This window comes from Nicrophorus vespilloides, unplaced genomic scaffold (genome assembly GCF_001412225.1).
Source record: "Nicrophorus vespilloides isolate i.1.1-1 unplaced genomic scaffold, Nicve_v1.0, whole genome shotgun sequence".
Taxonomy (NCBI): domain Eukaryota; kingdom Metazoa; phylum Arthropoda; class Insecta; order Coleoptera; family Silphidae; genus Nicrophorus; species Nicrophorus vespilloides.
The window spans coordinates 423,681-439,279 of NW_017095935.1; the positions used below are offsets into that span (position 1 = coordinate 423,681).

Here is a 15,599-nt window from a genome sequence, read left to right on the forward strand (position 1 = left end):
TTATATTATAAGATAGTATAATGTAAGTAAATAGGTACTATCAGTGTATGTTGAGATCCACTATCGTGGACTCCCATTTTCATTTGATGGACCCCCCATTTTTTTTTTCGCTGGCGTAGATCCCTTGCAGGTTGTCATAGACCCCTGGGGGTCGATATAGACCACTTTTGGAATCACTGACTTATACTCTTTGGGTAATTATGGAAACTACAAATATTCCGTATATACTAAACTATATATATGATAAATACTTGGCAAGATAAAAATTATCATTGGCACCACTTAATCTATTCATTCCTACAATAACTGTATAGTACATCATACCTCGCATAGTACGATTTCAAACTGCCAATTCAATTTCAATATCTTCAGGAACTAATAGTTGGTTGTTTCGCTTGTCATACATTTATATCTTATGTCACATTATTACAATAACATTTGAATATTCATTAATAATTAATTTAAAAAAATATTTATCAAAAAAAATCTAGAAATTGAAGTTTTATTTTAAATTTATTAATAAAGCAATTCATCTTTATGATAATACAAATGGGTTAATAAGAGAAAAAAAGGACAATTAAATGGACGGAATGAAGAGATGATCCAACAACCCTACTTCACATATATAATAAATATCTATGTACTCACAAACATTTAGTTGTTTCTAAATCTGTTGGGTAAATCTTGCGGATTGAATCTCTTTAGTGTTCGACGATGATTTGCTGTATGCATCAGCGACGTAGCCAGTTGGTTTGTGATGACCTTAGCCACCTTATCTTCCTTAACGAAACTGATGTTAGCTTGATTGTGGATGTCATCATTTGTGTAGCATCATGAAGTATTATTAATTTCTCAGAGTTTTCGACTGTAATATCTGTATAATATCAATGCTGGTGTTACAGGCAAATTTCTAAAGCGGCATTCAGCTTAGGGAATGTGCCATGTTGGTTTTAAGATGGCCCTTATACAGCAGCACTTTGTTTTCTGTCGAGATGCATGAGTGTCTTCCCAATAACCAGTCTAACCCTTAAATTGAGCAAAGATTAAATATTATACAGTAGTTTAAGATAAATTGTAATTAAATTACAAGGAAATAAATAAATAAACATTGAAAAATGATGAAGTTTCGTTGCAAATAAAGCCACGAAACCTCCGCCTGCATTAACATAATAGCTTATCTCCAGCACACCAGACGATGGTAATTCATTTGGCTGTGCGACCTCCTGAAATAATAATAATAGACAGCCCATTGTGCTCGTTCGCCTGCTGCTAAATTTTCTGAAACCCTTGAATATTTCATACCCGACATGACTGTATTATATATACATATATTTTAACCGGAATTTTATTTAATTTTCTCCTATTTTATTATTGACCTTCTCTTTTTTGTCGTAACCATCCCCCTGCGGGATAATCTACCGCATCCGTTGAATATTCAATGGAGTCAACCAGAACAGAGTGAGGGCAGGAACTAACAACAACATCAACGACTGAAAAGTCCGCGACGTTAATTGGGCTCTGACAAGTTTAAGGTTAAATTACAAAGCCCTTCCACGATTCACCCCTTGCACTCTCTCACTCTCTTGACGTTCATCTTTGATACGGTGCATCCAGTTATTTCAATTGGAATTCAAATTCAGACTCGCAGTTATTCGCATCGCGAGTCTCGCATTTCTTTTTTTCTCTCTCGTGCTATTCCTATTGTGTGCGCGATACAGAAGAAAAAGAGCCTCGTTCGCCTTTCATTATGCATCTTGAACGCAATGTGGGGCAAATATTTTATCCTGAATTGTTACATGTGGTTCATACTAATTCTCTGGAGTGTAATATGTATTCATTAACATTCAAGATTATATTATAACTTTTAAGAGTTTTTGTAGAACTTTCAAAATATTTTTTTACATTATTATATACATTTTTACAGGAATAAGTATAATATTTATTGTAACAATTATACAATAATTTGATTAATAAAATTAAATGAAGTTTTACAACTACAATTTCCGAATTAAGAAATAATAATTTATACTTTAGTTATTAATAATTTAAAAATTAGTTTCCATTTTGATACATATATTTGTTATAATTATAGAAAATATACTTGCATCAAATATATCATATTTTTCTTTCTAATTCTGCATGATAAAGCAGTTATATTTGTTAATACATATTGTATACTTTTTGAATAAATAATAATAATATTTCATGTTTAGAGGGCATAAAATGTTGCATCCTCATTATGTATGGTATGAGAAATGAATGGATATCTGGTGTACCGAATAATATTTTTATGCAGTTCAAACTGTCAAATTTGGTATTATCCATGACAACGAAGTTAGAAGTTGGTATGCTTGACAGGTAATCTATAACAAATATTAATAACTTTTAATATTTAATTCTCAAAGACTTATTCATTTTGAAGATATATTTGAAAGTGTTTTAAAAGAGATAATTTGATTAACTCTTTTTTTCTTACTACGGTTAATTTGAAAAATGTGCGCACTTAAAAAGAGATGGCGTCCACCGAAATTAGTACTTATGATCGCGAGACTTCTCTGACGTGGAAATGGACTAATTTCATTTTAGGGTCCGCTGCTAGACGCTGTACGTATCAAAAAGGGTTAAGTGCTCATAAATCATGTCACCACTTACCATTATTAAATGAGAGTGAGTGAGATAGAGAGAGAGAAAGCGGTGGATGGCCTTTTCGAATTTGATTCGTTAATGCACGCCGCTGACGTTTTCTCTAATTATTATGGACTGCTTTGATTGAAATGTGTCCTCGGTTTGTGTGTGTTTCAGCTGCTTCTGGAGCATTTAGAATGTCTGGTGTCGAGACACGAGAGGTCCCTCAGGATGACTGTGGTGAAGAGACAGGCGGCAGCCCAGTCCGGCGTTTCCAGCGAGGTCGAAGTCCTGAAGGCGCTCAAGAGCCTGTTCGAACATCACAAGGCACTCGATGAAAAAGTAATTGGATTTTTTCACCGTCCCCTTTCGAAACTTGACGAAGCTATCCTCTCTTTATCATAATTGCATTTCGTTTTGCCAACAGGTCAGGGAGCGGTTGAGGGTAGCGCTAGAAAGGAACTCATCCTTAGAGGAAGAATTAGCTTTAACCAAAGAAGAAGTAAGTTTCTTTTCACAAGTCATCTTTAAATATATGTTTAAAAAAATATTTGTTTAATGCTAGCAAATGTATACATAATCTATTAAGTTTTGCTTTCAAAATATCTTGAACTATTTTATAATATTTTTTTATTTTTTTTTGTTACTTTAAGTCTTGTAAACTTAAGTCAGGTTAGGTTATATATCAAAAATTTTGGATTTGTTTGTTAGGTTAAAGTTGTCTCAGATTAGGTTAAGTATTTTTTATATGATATTACGTTTAAAGCATTGTCTAGTAAATTTTGGACAAGTATGAAATATGGTTTATTTATTGGATTTTTATTGTATGTTGTTGATTTTTATAGTTGCAACAATATAAACTCGGAGGTCCACCCTCCAATGTACCTGCAGTAGAAGATAAACCCAAAGAAAATGGCCAGATTGAAACAGGGGACCAAGTCACTAATAATTCTGCATCACTTAAGGTAATTTCCAACAACCTCAACCCTCACCAACATCAGAGTAAGAAACCAACAAAATTAACACTCCAGGAGCAGAGGCTAAGCGATACTTTTACTTTTCTTTTCCTCTTTTTCGTTTACTTTGAACGTTTAACGGGCATGATGTATGAGCTTCTTGATGTACTAAAAGGAAATTGTAAACTATACGTGGGATTTGCATTCCGATTAAGCACTTCGCTCGACCATAAACGCTGATAGAATAATGCTCGTGGCTGTAAGTCTCCTCCTCCTTCTTTCGCCAACTTTGGCCACGAAACGCGAGGAGAAAAAGTAAGGAAGGATGGGAAGAATGTTAAAACAAAACTACTTCGACCGGAGTTTCGGAAGTTCGCCGAGTTGCCTGAGAGTTATTATACGTTGCGTTGCGGCAGGCACCGATAAGTATTCAGCCGAATTTATTTTCAATTGTAATTTTCGCCGCAATCTCCATTTTCTTCCAACCGAAAGTCGCATCAATATTTCATGAAGGAGGAGAGGGAGACCTATATTAATGAAAATTCCGGTAACTGTGGGCGTCTATGATGTACGCCTTTCGACGTATAATTTTCGACGATTTAATTACCTTTCTATTATTATTGCGCCCCTTACACACACAATACTGATTACTTTATTGGATGTAGGTTTCATTTCATTTGAATACATTTCGGATGAAAACTCCTTTCAGCATGAAATCAGACTCGCATTCAAAATGTATTGTATCAACATTTGTAATTTCAACAATTCAATTCAATAAATAATTTAATTTATCATCATTTGAATTACCTTTTCATAGTTTTTTTTTGCTTTTCATAAATGTAAAATTCACATAGATTTGTTTATGAAATGATTTTAACTTTTAAAAGCAATATAAAATTCTCTATTGACTGTCATTTTTAATTAATTTTTGTAATTTATCAAAAGCTGTCAGAAAATTAATCAACAAATCAATTCAAATTGAATTTCTTTTCACCTATTTTATATTTTATACAATTAGATTTTTTAATAAAATATTGAATATTAAATTTAAAAAAATCTTTATTAAAGATATTTCAAGATTATTTATCTGAAGGAAGGAAATGTTTACAGTAGATTTTTTACATAAATATAATATCTTGTAAAATATCATATTCGGCTGTATTTTCTTTATATTTTTCTTAATCATTATGAATGTACAGGATTTGATAAATTGACTTAAATTGTGTATATTCATGTAATTTTTCGTGTTAAAAAAAATGTATGTAATGGTATTTGTAACTTTCGAATAAATCATAAGTGGTATGAGATAGGGTGCAAAACACGTTTAGTAATTTACATTCGGTAACAGAGTGTGTGTATCGTGGCGCAGGTTGGAAGTGAGTTAACAGCCCGAGATTAATGAATCTCGAGATTTGAATAAAAGAATAGCGTTTGTGGAAAGGCCGACAGTGGCGGAGGTGAAGTGATTAATCTGTAAATGCAATTTTCCTACATCCACATACACGTTTATAACACAATTTTCTTCCGCTTCTCTCTCTCTTTTTCTCTATTTATATTTATATCTATATTTATTTTTGCGTCGGTGTATTACATATTTACATATACTACTGTGAATTTGTGTAACAGAGAGCGGCTTTTCTTGTTATTATTATGATTTTATTACTACTACTACCGATTTTTTTTTGTTTTCTCTGATGCGAGTGATACTTCGCACTCATTATGCATGCAATTTGAAATTTTGATGTTGTGTGATGTGGCATGTTGTGTGTGGAAATGCAGGCTTCTGGGAAACCTAGGCTGACGAACGGCGGCGTCGATTCGGATACAGATAGCGCGGCTCGTATTGCTGACCTGCAGACAGCCCTCGAACAACAGGTAAAACACATCATTCCTATGCACAAGAATTCAAAGAAATTAGTACATGTTCGATGAAAACACAGAACAGACGATTTGCTGGATTTAGTAGTTATAGTATTCAGCAATGCTAACCATATACCGTGTTTGTTTTGGTGTGTCTGTGCAGACTGGAGAGATTAGCACGTGGCAGAGGAGAGTGGCCGAGATGACGAATCGCGTCGGGGAACTAGAGGAGAACCTGGCGAAGACGCAGAAGGACCTTCTGAAGGCGCAGGACTCTAATTCGAAGCTGCAGCGCGACCTTTGCGAGAACGTGGCGCAGAAGGGAGACCAGGAGGAGCGGATCGCCACCCTCGAGAAGCGCTACTTGAGCGCGCAGCGCGAGTCTACCTCGCTGAACGACCTCAACCAAAAACTGGAACAGGAGCTGCAGCATAAGGAAGCGCAGCTGAAGGTGAGTCTCGAGGATGAAATATGATTATGGTGCAAACGTTCGTTAATATTTCAGTTGCAAGATGAGAAGATCGCAGCTATCCAAGAGAAGCTGGAACTGGCTGAGCAGAAGCTTGCTCAGTACTCGAAGTTACCGGAGATGGAGGAGCAGCTGAAGCAACGCATGGAGGCGTTGACGCAGGTGAGGAGTCAGGTACGCACTCTCTCAGCTCACTTATATATTCTCTATATTTGTTTTACTACTCTATGTCTTCTAGCACCTCTATGAAATATCCCACTATCATTTATTTTTTTTATGTACACTTAGATGTGATCATTATTATTAGGTTGTTTCACATGAAATGTTACGTTCTTTAAGCACCAATAGAACCATGTAAACTCAAGCTTTCCTCTAATACATTCAAAATTTAAAAAAAAAAAATCAATAATAGCCCAACACTTATTGTAGTTAATACAATATATGCATATAAAATATTTTTAGGAATTGCACCTCTTGAAGAAAAATTAGTTTTCTATTTACTAATTCCCTTTCACTTATTTATTTGAATAATATTTTCTAATTTGACAAATCCAGTCTTTCCTTTCTAAGTTTTTAAAATAATTATATTATCGGTACAGAATTGATTCATAAAATCAGTTTTCCAAATTAATGCTAAATTACATAGATATTGGGTTATTTATATTATTTTAATAATGATAATTAGGTGTAGATCAAAATCACTTTTTTTTCATACAAATGAAATGGTTTTAAACTTACACACTTTATTGAATTTGAATTTAATAATCCTTTAAGATTTTATATCAAATTTGTCAATCACAACTATGCTAAACTAAAACGTAAAAATATTAACTATTAATAAGTTATCATTTTTCTTTCCAACTAAGTTCTTCGTTGAGATTGAAAATTATTGATGTTATGAAATATGATTTTGAGTTATTCTAATCATTTTTTGAACATTTCATGTGTAAGAACCTGGTATTCTTTTTATTTTTTTGTTGTTGTTGTAAGAACGGACGAAATGATTGTTGAACAAGCGCTATGTGTTTAGAGTTGCTAACAGAAAGAACAAAAAATCTATTAAAAGCGCTTTTGTTGTCTAGAAGCTTAGTGAAATAGAAGTGAGCCCCGAGCAGTGCTGAATAAAACTATTGAGATTAAGAAATAACCATTTATTTTTATTTGTCGATTTCCATTTTTTTTTTATTATTATTATTAATCCAGTAATGATTATGATTTTTCGCATGTGCATTTGTTGATTCCGTGTTGATGATGGGTTATTCACTTGATATTTGCAAATTGTTTTCCGCTAGGCTCAGGAGAGACACGGGTCGGCAGAGGACAGAATCCAAAGATTGGAGGCGAACCTTGATGAGAAGAACGCGGAGCTCGTGCGATTGAACCAAAGACTTAAGATGAACGAGGACCACAACACGAGGCTATCTGCGACGGTGGATAAACTGCTGTCAGAATCGAATGATAGGTTGCAAGTGCACCTGAAGGAACGCATGCACGCGCTTGAGGAGAAGAACAACCTTACGCAGGAGCTGGATAAGACGCGCAAGTTCATGGAGCAGCTAGAGATGCAGAAGTCTGAGATCATGAAGGAGCTGGCCAAGTCCAGGTTGGATATTGATAACGTGAAGCGGCAGATGCTGCACCAGGAGATTGCGCACAAGATTCAGCAGACGGACGCTCTGACCAGGAGCTTATCTCCGAACGCCGTGGATCCGAACAGTTTCTCGAGAAGCGCAAGCCACTCCAGCTTCGACACGCATTCCTTGCCGAGGAGATCGAACAAATCGCGTACCCCCATCGACGATGACCCCAACAAGATGTCTTTCGCAGTACGTTCCATGGCGGAGCAAGAATGGGAGAAAATGCAGCAGGCCAACGTTCTAGCTACCGTGCAGCAAGCCTTCGACGTCTCCAGCGACGTCGAGTGCGACGACAACGAGAGCCTCTTCAGCAATGCTGATATGATCTCTCCGACGGGGCACACCGATGCCCAGACCCTTGCTATGATGCTACAGGAGCAGCTGGACGCCATCAACAACGAGATCCGTCTCATCCAGGAGGAGAAGCAGAGCACTGAGGCTCGCGCCGAAGAGCTAGAGTCCCGGGTGGGTAGCATGGAACACATGAATCTGCTGGTCAGGGGCAGAAGTCTGGAGAGGCAGAGCCCGCCGGTGAGCGGCCGATCTACCCCCAAGTCGCACCACTCCCCGCAACGGGACTACTTGCACAAATACCACACGGTAAGTGCCACCCATAAAATACCGAAACTCGATTCTTTTTTTTCTCACGCTCTCTTTCTCTTCCATTATTTTGAATGGACAGTTTCTTCTGTCTTCTTATTTCGTTCTTTCTTAAATTTATATAACTGTGCTCGTTTGCGTGATTTATATGTACTCTACAATCACTTTGAAAGCAATTTATCCACCACGTGATTATTTTCAACACAAAACCGCACCAAGAACACTTCTATTACAATTTACGCTTACTTTTTCAATCTTCCAAATAGATCCAATGCTATAAGTACACATTTAAAATATTACATTATTTAGCTAATGTATCTATATAGATTTATAAACAAATCTATTTTATTAAATATATTTAATTTAAACAAAAATGAGCATTGAATTAAACGGAAAACAATTTTAGAAATTCTACTTGCAGAAATAAATGGAGGAATAATCCTAGAGTAACCCTACCTATTAATTAGTTATAGTCGGTTTATAATTGAAGCTTAGTTTCATTTTCTCCTATTCTTTTCCGGAATCTACTGTAATCTAGTTAATTAAAACTAAGTTCATTAATTTGCTACTCTAATTACACTACTATGCTAATACATGAATATAGTGAGTTTATATTTAAATTTATTCTTTCAATTAGGTTATGTTAAGCCAACGGAGCGCATTAAATTTGATCTACAAACGATCACTTGATCAATATACTCACACCGGATTATAGACAATACCAAATACATATGATTCCGGTTAATTGGCTATAATATACAACTTTGCTCGAATTGAATATCTGTCCCAATTATGTAAAGTTCATGGGTGTTTAGTCAATTGGTTTACTATTATGTAAATATTAGTAATTCATTTTTATGTATTGATTACTAAATACTAAATATAAAAAATAATAATTTATGTACTAGAAAAGTATATTTATTTAAATTATATAGATTTAAATAGTAATTGAATGGAACTTTGTTAAAATTGTGTACAAATATGGAAAGTTTATTTTACATGCAGCTTTCCGTCGAACAGAACTTCCATTCAGAAGCCTGCAAACTATTTATAGTAGGCCGAGAAGGTTTGTTTACTTCTTCTTTCGCATCCAGCAATAATATTTGTACTATAAAATGCACTACACGTCCGTGTTTATTATTTCATTCAATTATGCCGCACGAAATATTACGTAAATACAATCTTTTATATCGCTGGAAAATACGGAGAAATTGCAGTTCGTTGAATCGCGCCACGTTTAATTATTGACAATAAAATAAAATGCAAATTATATTTACACTCAAATTGAGTTATTTATAGAAATTTCAAGTTATAACTTATGTTTTTTAATTGTAATTAATTTTGCTTTTATCACTTGTATCTCAATACAAGTTTATGGATCAATTTTGATTTAAAAACTAAATTCAGTCAAAGCTTTTCATCAATTGATTAAGACGGTATTATTCTTGTAGATAAGAATTTATGTAAGTTTTGGTCATGAAATTATTTGCTAAAGCTTAAGGAAATTGAAGTGTTTATACTTCATGCTATTAATAAGTTACTTGAAAATAAGTGTATTTTTAAATTTAATCTGGATATTAGTAATACGTGGCAATATTGAATTTAATTTTATTTTTAGTATCAATTAAAAATGAAACAATGGCCTTTTGGCAATAACAAAGTTGAAGTTTTAATAATTTATTAAGATGATTTAAGAAGTAATTGAATTAATCCGTGGTGGATAAAATGTACGAGATTGGTCCTACGCAAAGGTTAGTCCTCCAAAAGTTACGTCTATAAATATAAATAAGCCGTAGGTGAGGTAACAAACATTAAGAAATCGAATTTACGATCGTTCTTGCCCATGATTTTTTCTCTATGTTCTTTTTGAGTGTGTGTATTCTGTTCTCATGCATGCAAATTTCATTTGTACATTGCTCATAATTTGGTGGATTCTCAATAACAAAATGCCGACGCTGGGCGCGACTGCACACACGACGATGCTATTAGGCGCCAGCCTCAATGTCTCCAGCTCATTTACAACAGTATCACGGAATTATGAGTCCCGGCGCCTTATCCGAGTCACTGCCCAACAGTCAGGTTTGTTATATACACCAAAACAACAACAACAACAAATACAAAAATACCAACAAAAAAAAAGTGAAATATCTGTATAATCAAAGCAAGAAATCCAGTAACTGTAATGCATCATCAAGTGGCCCTCAATACTTCAAGCCAAGACCATTGAAGAAGTAGCAAATATAATCAATGTAAACCTACCATATTGACACCTCTGCTTATGATACGATAAAGAAATAGAAAGTTTCCGGAATGTACATTTCTTTCTCATATTGCCACCGACAAACAACATCTACTACTATTGCAATAACAACAGAAACATTGTTACAACACCACACTTACCGACACTCTGATCACGTTCAATAGTCAAGTTTGTTTTTGTACCAAAACATCAAATGGTACTTTAACCATGCATTGCCATAACACAAAGAAATAGCAAATTTCCGGAACGTTAATTCCTTTCTTCTATTACAAACTACATGTATTATTATTATTAGAAATATAAAGAACAACAGGAACATTGATACACAAGAACAATAACAGAAACATTGATACAGCATCACACCTGCCTACACTCTGATCACGCATGCATATTTGTATTGTATTCTCTAGTTGATCTCTCAAAATGTGTTTCTGTGCTCGAGCTAAAAATCCGATCGGAACATAATTGCATTCCCATCCTCCTCTCTGTTATTTGTTACATATCTCTCTTTCTCTCTCACTCGGTATGCGTGTGAGTGTATGTATGCATGTGTGCGTGCGTTCGGTGCGGACTTATTTTTAACGCTTCCGCGTGTGTTTTCCTTCTGGCTCTTTCCATTCGGACCGTCAGCTGCAGCTTGCACCGATTACCTCGGAGATCTCGAGAGAGGAAATGCTGATGGGCGACAACAACAGCAGCAGCGGAGGAGGCGCCTCCCCGTTGACCGCGCGTTCCCTTCGGCTCGAGAAGGTCGCCCTGGTTCTGGCACACAGTCAGGAGGAGCTCAGGAAGTAAGTACAACACTTTTCTTTAACTCTTCCTCTACTTTGACTCGATTTAACGACTAACTGAACTGAACTACTAAACGTTCGGCCCATATTCACGGTGCTATTTGTGTAATGCGGAAATTTAAATCGGCAGAAGGACCGGTGCCAGCGGAATGCCTACCGGCGTCTCCACCTTCAGGTTATTTACTGAATTCTATTTTACTATCACGTTGTGTTTTAGTTACTTTTTATTTTGTTTTAATTATTTATTCGCACTTTAAAATTTACTACCACGTTGAGTTTTACTTTTTTTTTTCAAATTTTAATTTACTATTAGTTTTACGCATTTTCCAAAGAATCAAAAAAGCCTTGTAAATTTTGTTTTTTATTTAACTATTTTTAAAAGCAATTGTTCGCAATCAAAATCAATCAGTATATTAATATTAGCAATCATATAAATTCATCAATTTCTCAATATTTGTCGTATTTTCAAGTAACCAAACATTTTAAAATTACAAAAAAAATACAAACAACTACCATTCTATAATGCTATAATTAAAAAAAAACAATAGTTTCTTGATTTTAAATATATTTGTGGAATTTTTATGAAAGAAAAAAACGTTAAAAGTTTAAGGGGAAATAGATTTTTTTTTCAGTTTTTTTTTTAAATTGTAATGAGAAGATTTGAGAATAAATGAAATATGTATCAATTTGTTTTGTAATTTACCATTTAACATATTAACGACAGCCTTGGAATTTAGTAAAACCTATAAAAATGGTAGTCGTTTAAGGTCACATTTGTTAAAAAATAAAAATAATTGCGGCAATCAGCTCATTTTCTATGTATCACGTTAATTGCTTTATTTATGCTATAAATTTTATTATTAATTATAATTAATAATAATAACTTCAAGAGAATTACAAATCGCTATTATTATTAATTAATTAATTAATTAAATCTGAATATTCGATTATTTCGTACAATGAAAACTGAAATGATGAAATTAATTAACAAGTTTTTGTAAATTTGCTATTATATACATATTATATACTATTATAATTAGAATTTATTACATTATTGGAAACTAAGTTATCCATTCTATTGAAAATACATTACATAAAAAACATGATTACTAATTGTCAATGCGTGTACGAGATAAAAATTGATTACGAAAACGATTTTGATTGCGAGCTGTTCTTGTATATTGAAGCATGTTTTTTTGCGAATTGAAATTATTTACTTTCGTATGTAATGTGTGCAAAGTATGCGCTTCGTGTGCTCGTCTAGAAATAGTTTTAGTAGTAGATGAGTGTGTTTAGGCAAGGGCAGACACCGCCATCACCTCTATCCTCTCGTCATAGTAGCCAGGAGAGTCTTCACAAGAATCCAATGAGCGGAATCACGCGAGAATCTGCAGCGGCAGTAGCGGCAGCAGCTGCGGCCCAGAAGAAGAAGGGTATCAAGTCATCACTAGGCAGATTCTTCAGCAAAAAGGAGAAGGTATGTTGATTGTTACTTTTTTTACTTTTGATTGGTTATTTTTTGGATTTGTGTTCGCAGGCCAAAGGAAAGGATGTGGGTGACAGCAATTTGAGTTTGAGCCAGGCGAGCATCGGACTGGCCGATGGTGAACTCAGCGATTCAATGAGCATATCAGGAAAGATGGGCCAGAAGGGCGATTTCGATAGAAGGCAAAAGAAAAAGTACATCCCGTAAATCCCCTTTCTCTACTATGTAGCTTTAATTATCTATTAGTTTTAAAGTCAGTTATATACTATGAGATACTTGTACAAGTGCCTTCACAAGTATCACATGGTAAACCGGCTTCCTTCTTATCTATTTCTTCTATGTCTTATATTTAATTTGCATATTTCATTTTCTTATAATCAAAATAATCCTTCAAAAAGACTTTACATTTGAAAATTCTTAAATCTAGAAACAATAGATAAATACTCAAGTATTATTAGATACTTTCAACTTTAATATTTAGTATATAACTTTAGTTCACACAATCACCATTTCACAATCACATGATACTTGCCGAGTAATTTGTACGAGTACTGTCAAAAAATTGGTTGTTTATCAATACTTTCTGATATGAATTTCTTGTACTTGAAATATTTGTCAAGTATCACGTAGATAAATGAGCATTTCATATCTTATTTCATGCTTCTATAATATTTGAGAAACTCCTGAAAAAAAGACATTAGATTTATATTTTCAATTTACTTCCATAAGTGCATGCATTTATATGAGTATTATATATGTTAACCTAAAGATGACAATACTGAATGTTACTGGTAAAATCAGTTTAGTGTTGGATTTGAAGAGCGATCGTAAAATGCTCTTCTTTGCAGCTTTCATTTGCACATCCGTTTAGGAGGTTGCGTTTGCGGAAAACTCGACTAAAGATATGCCATAGAAATCGCTAGTGTAAATGGTATAAATCTGCTGCAGATATTGTATGGAATATTCTATTGTCTGGTGGTGGAGGGTCGTTTCCTTTAACCCGCGTATAATGGAGTTTCTCGAGTGCATTATAACAGTTTATTTCGCATCCTTCGAGTATTTTCCGAATTCTAATGTACATTTTGTTGTGGTTACCATGCAGGGATCGGGATTACAGGCACGAGCTGCTCGGTGAAGCGATGAAAGCTGGAACGCCGTTTGCCCTGTGGAACGGACCGACGATAGTTGCATGGTTGGAGCTGTGGGTTGGAATGCCGGCATGGTATGTTGCAGCCTGCAGGGCCAACGTCAAGTCCGGTGCAATCATGAGCGCCCTCAGCGACACCGAGATCCAACGTGAGATAGGAATCAGCAATCCTTTGCATCGCCTGAAGCTGCGTTTGGCCATCCAGGAGATGGTTTCCTTGACGTCTCCGAGCGCTCCGAAGACGTCGCGCACCACCTTGGCCTTCGGCGAGATGAACCACGAATGGATTGGTAACTACTGGTTACCCGCACTCGGTCTTCCACAGTATCGCACCACCTTCATGGAGTGCTTAGTGGATGCCAGGATGCTCGATCATCTGACCAAGAAGGATCTCAGGGGACAATTGAAAATGGTCGATAGCTTTCATAGGCACGTGCATCATCTTCGGTTTGTTTTGCGAATCGCAGTTGTTATTGTTTTCTTGTTTGCAGGACTAGTCTTCAGTTCGGTATACTGTGTTTGAAGAGATTGAATTACGATAGGCACTTGCTAGAAGATAAAAGGAAAAATTCAGAAAACACTCTGTCGGATGTTCTGGTTTGGAGCAACGACCGATTAATGCGATGGGCTCAATCAATTGGTTTACGGGTAAGTACATTTTTGCTATATTTAACTTTTTTCCCTTTCTATAATTAAATATTAAATGAATTTCAACAATTCTGATACAAAATTATTACATTTTTCAATAACTGCAATGAATTTTCGTTACAACTGACACAATTTCCAAAATGTAGCTTTTAAAAATGGTCAGCTGGAACAAGAAATGGTATTTTTAATGTTGTTGAAGACAAAAAAAGAAATTGCAATTGCAATGAAAGACAAACTGAAGAATTAGTAACACATACTAGCGAAACAGATGTCCTTTATAAAACATGTCGCTTATATCGATAATTCACTGCATTTATTGGAACATGCCTCTTCCAGTTATACAGTAATGATTCTATTACCATTATGAAAGTTAAGCTTCGAATCCATTGTATATAAGGATAAATCTCGATACAACTTCAAAATATATGGAACCGGAAATAAACGAATATAATTAAGTTGTTAAAGTTTATTTTGAGAAATTGTCTCTTAGACTTCATCATTTAATTGTTGTCATAGTAATCATTGTTGGTTTTAAATTCAGGTGTAGTGTAAAGTATAAATTTTGTCATATTTGTATACTTAAATTTATTTTTCATATTTTTATACCTCCTTTGGTTGAGACTTATTTCAATAAGCAGTTTTTTATTGTCATATTTTTTCTTTGAAGGCTATTGAAGGAAACTTGGATGAAAAGAGAATGATGAAGACAATTTTGTACAGAAAGTTGGATTAATCATGATTCAAGAGGAAATTATGATGAAAGTGGAAATGTCACAAAAAATCTAATTTCTAAATGCGTTGTTGTTATTAACTTTGAATGTTTGTATTTTGTTTCAGGATTATTGTAATAATTTGATGGAGTCGGGCGTTCACGGCGCGTTGATAGCCTTAGACGAGAACTTCGATGCGAACAGCATGGCGTTAGCATTGCAAATACCGACGCAGAACAATCAAGTGAGTCTTCTTAGAAAGCCACGTTTTATCTTATTAATCGTGTCTTTTTCCGCTTATCCCGTGTTTCAGGCTAGACAACAATTGGAAATGGAATTCAACAATTTGCTGCGCATCGCCCGAGAACGCCATCCCGACGACATGAGCCGGTCCTGATATGGGGCCTCGG

The 15,599-nt window shown here is 34.9% G+C and overlaps 1 protein-coding gene across 14 annotated transcripts in view; it reads left to right on the top strand.

Moving 5' to 3' along the window:
• The window catches only part of LOC108568845 (liprin-alpha-1), a 114,270-nt gene extending 98,671 nt beyond the window's left edge, over nucleotides 1-15,599 (top strand). For 3 of the 14 annotated variants that reach the window (XM_017930169.1, XM_017930171.1, XM_017930174.1), the window contains 16 exons: nucleotides 2,803-2,967; nucleotides 3,053-3,127; nucleotides 3,471-3,590; nucleotides 5,361-5,456; nucleotides 5,605-5,892; nucleotides 5,947-6,084; nucleotides 7,203-8,147; nucleotides 10,137-10,226; nucleotides 11,038-11,198; nucleotides 11,329-11,373; nucleotides 12,495-12,675; nucleotides 12,736-12,887; nucleotides 13,787-14,260; nucleotides 14,323-14,479; nucleotides 15,317-15,433; nucleotides 15,503-15,592. In XM_017930169.1, the coding sequence (XP_017785658.1) occupies nucleotides 2,803-2,967; nucleotides 3,053-3,127; nucleotides 3,471-3,590; nucleotides 5,361-5,456; nucleotides 5,605-5,892; nucleotides 5,947-6,084; nucleotides 7,203-8,147; nucleotides 10,137-10,226; nucleotides 11,038-11,198; nucleotides 11,329-11,373; nucleotides 12,495-12,675; nucleotides 12,736-12,887; nucleotides 13,787-14,260; nucleotides 14,323-14,479; nucleotides 15,317-15,433; nucleotides 15,503-15,586 (3,288 nt within the window). In that variant the 3' untranslated portion in view covers nucleotides 15,587-15,592. Of the gene's footprint in view, nucleotides 1-2,802; nucleotides 2,968-3,052; nucleotides 3,128-3,470; nucleotides 3,591-5,360; nucleotides 5,457-5,604; nucleotides 5,893-5,946; nucleotides 6,085-7,202; nucleotides 8,148-10,136; nucleotides 10,227-11,037; nucleotides 11,199-11,328; nucleotides 11,374-12,494; nucleotides 12,676-12,735; nucleotides 12,888-13,786; nucleotides 14,261-14,322; nucleotides 14,480-15,316; nucleotides 15,434-15,502 lie in introns of all 14 variants that reach the window. The other 11 variants (XM_017930168.1, XM_017930172.1, XM_017930175.1 and 8 more) reach the window with 11 other exon arrangements.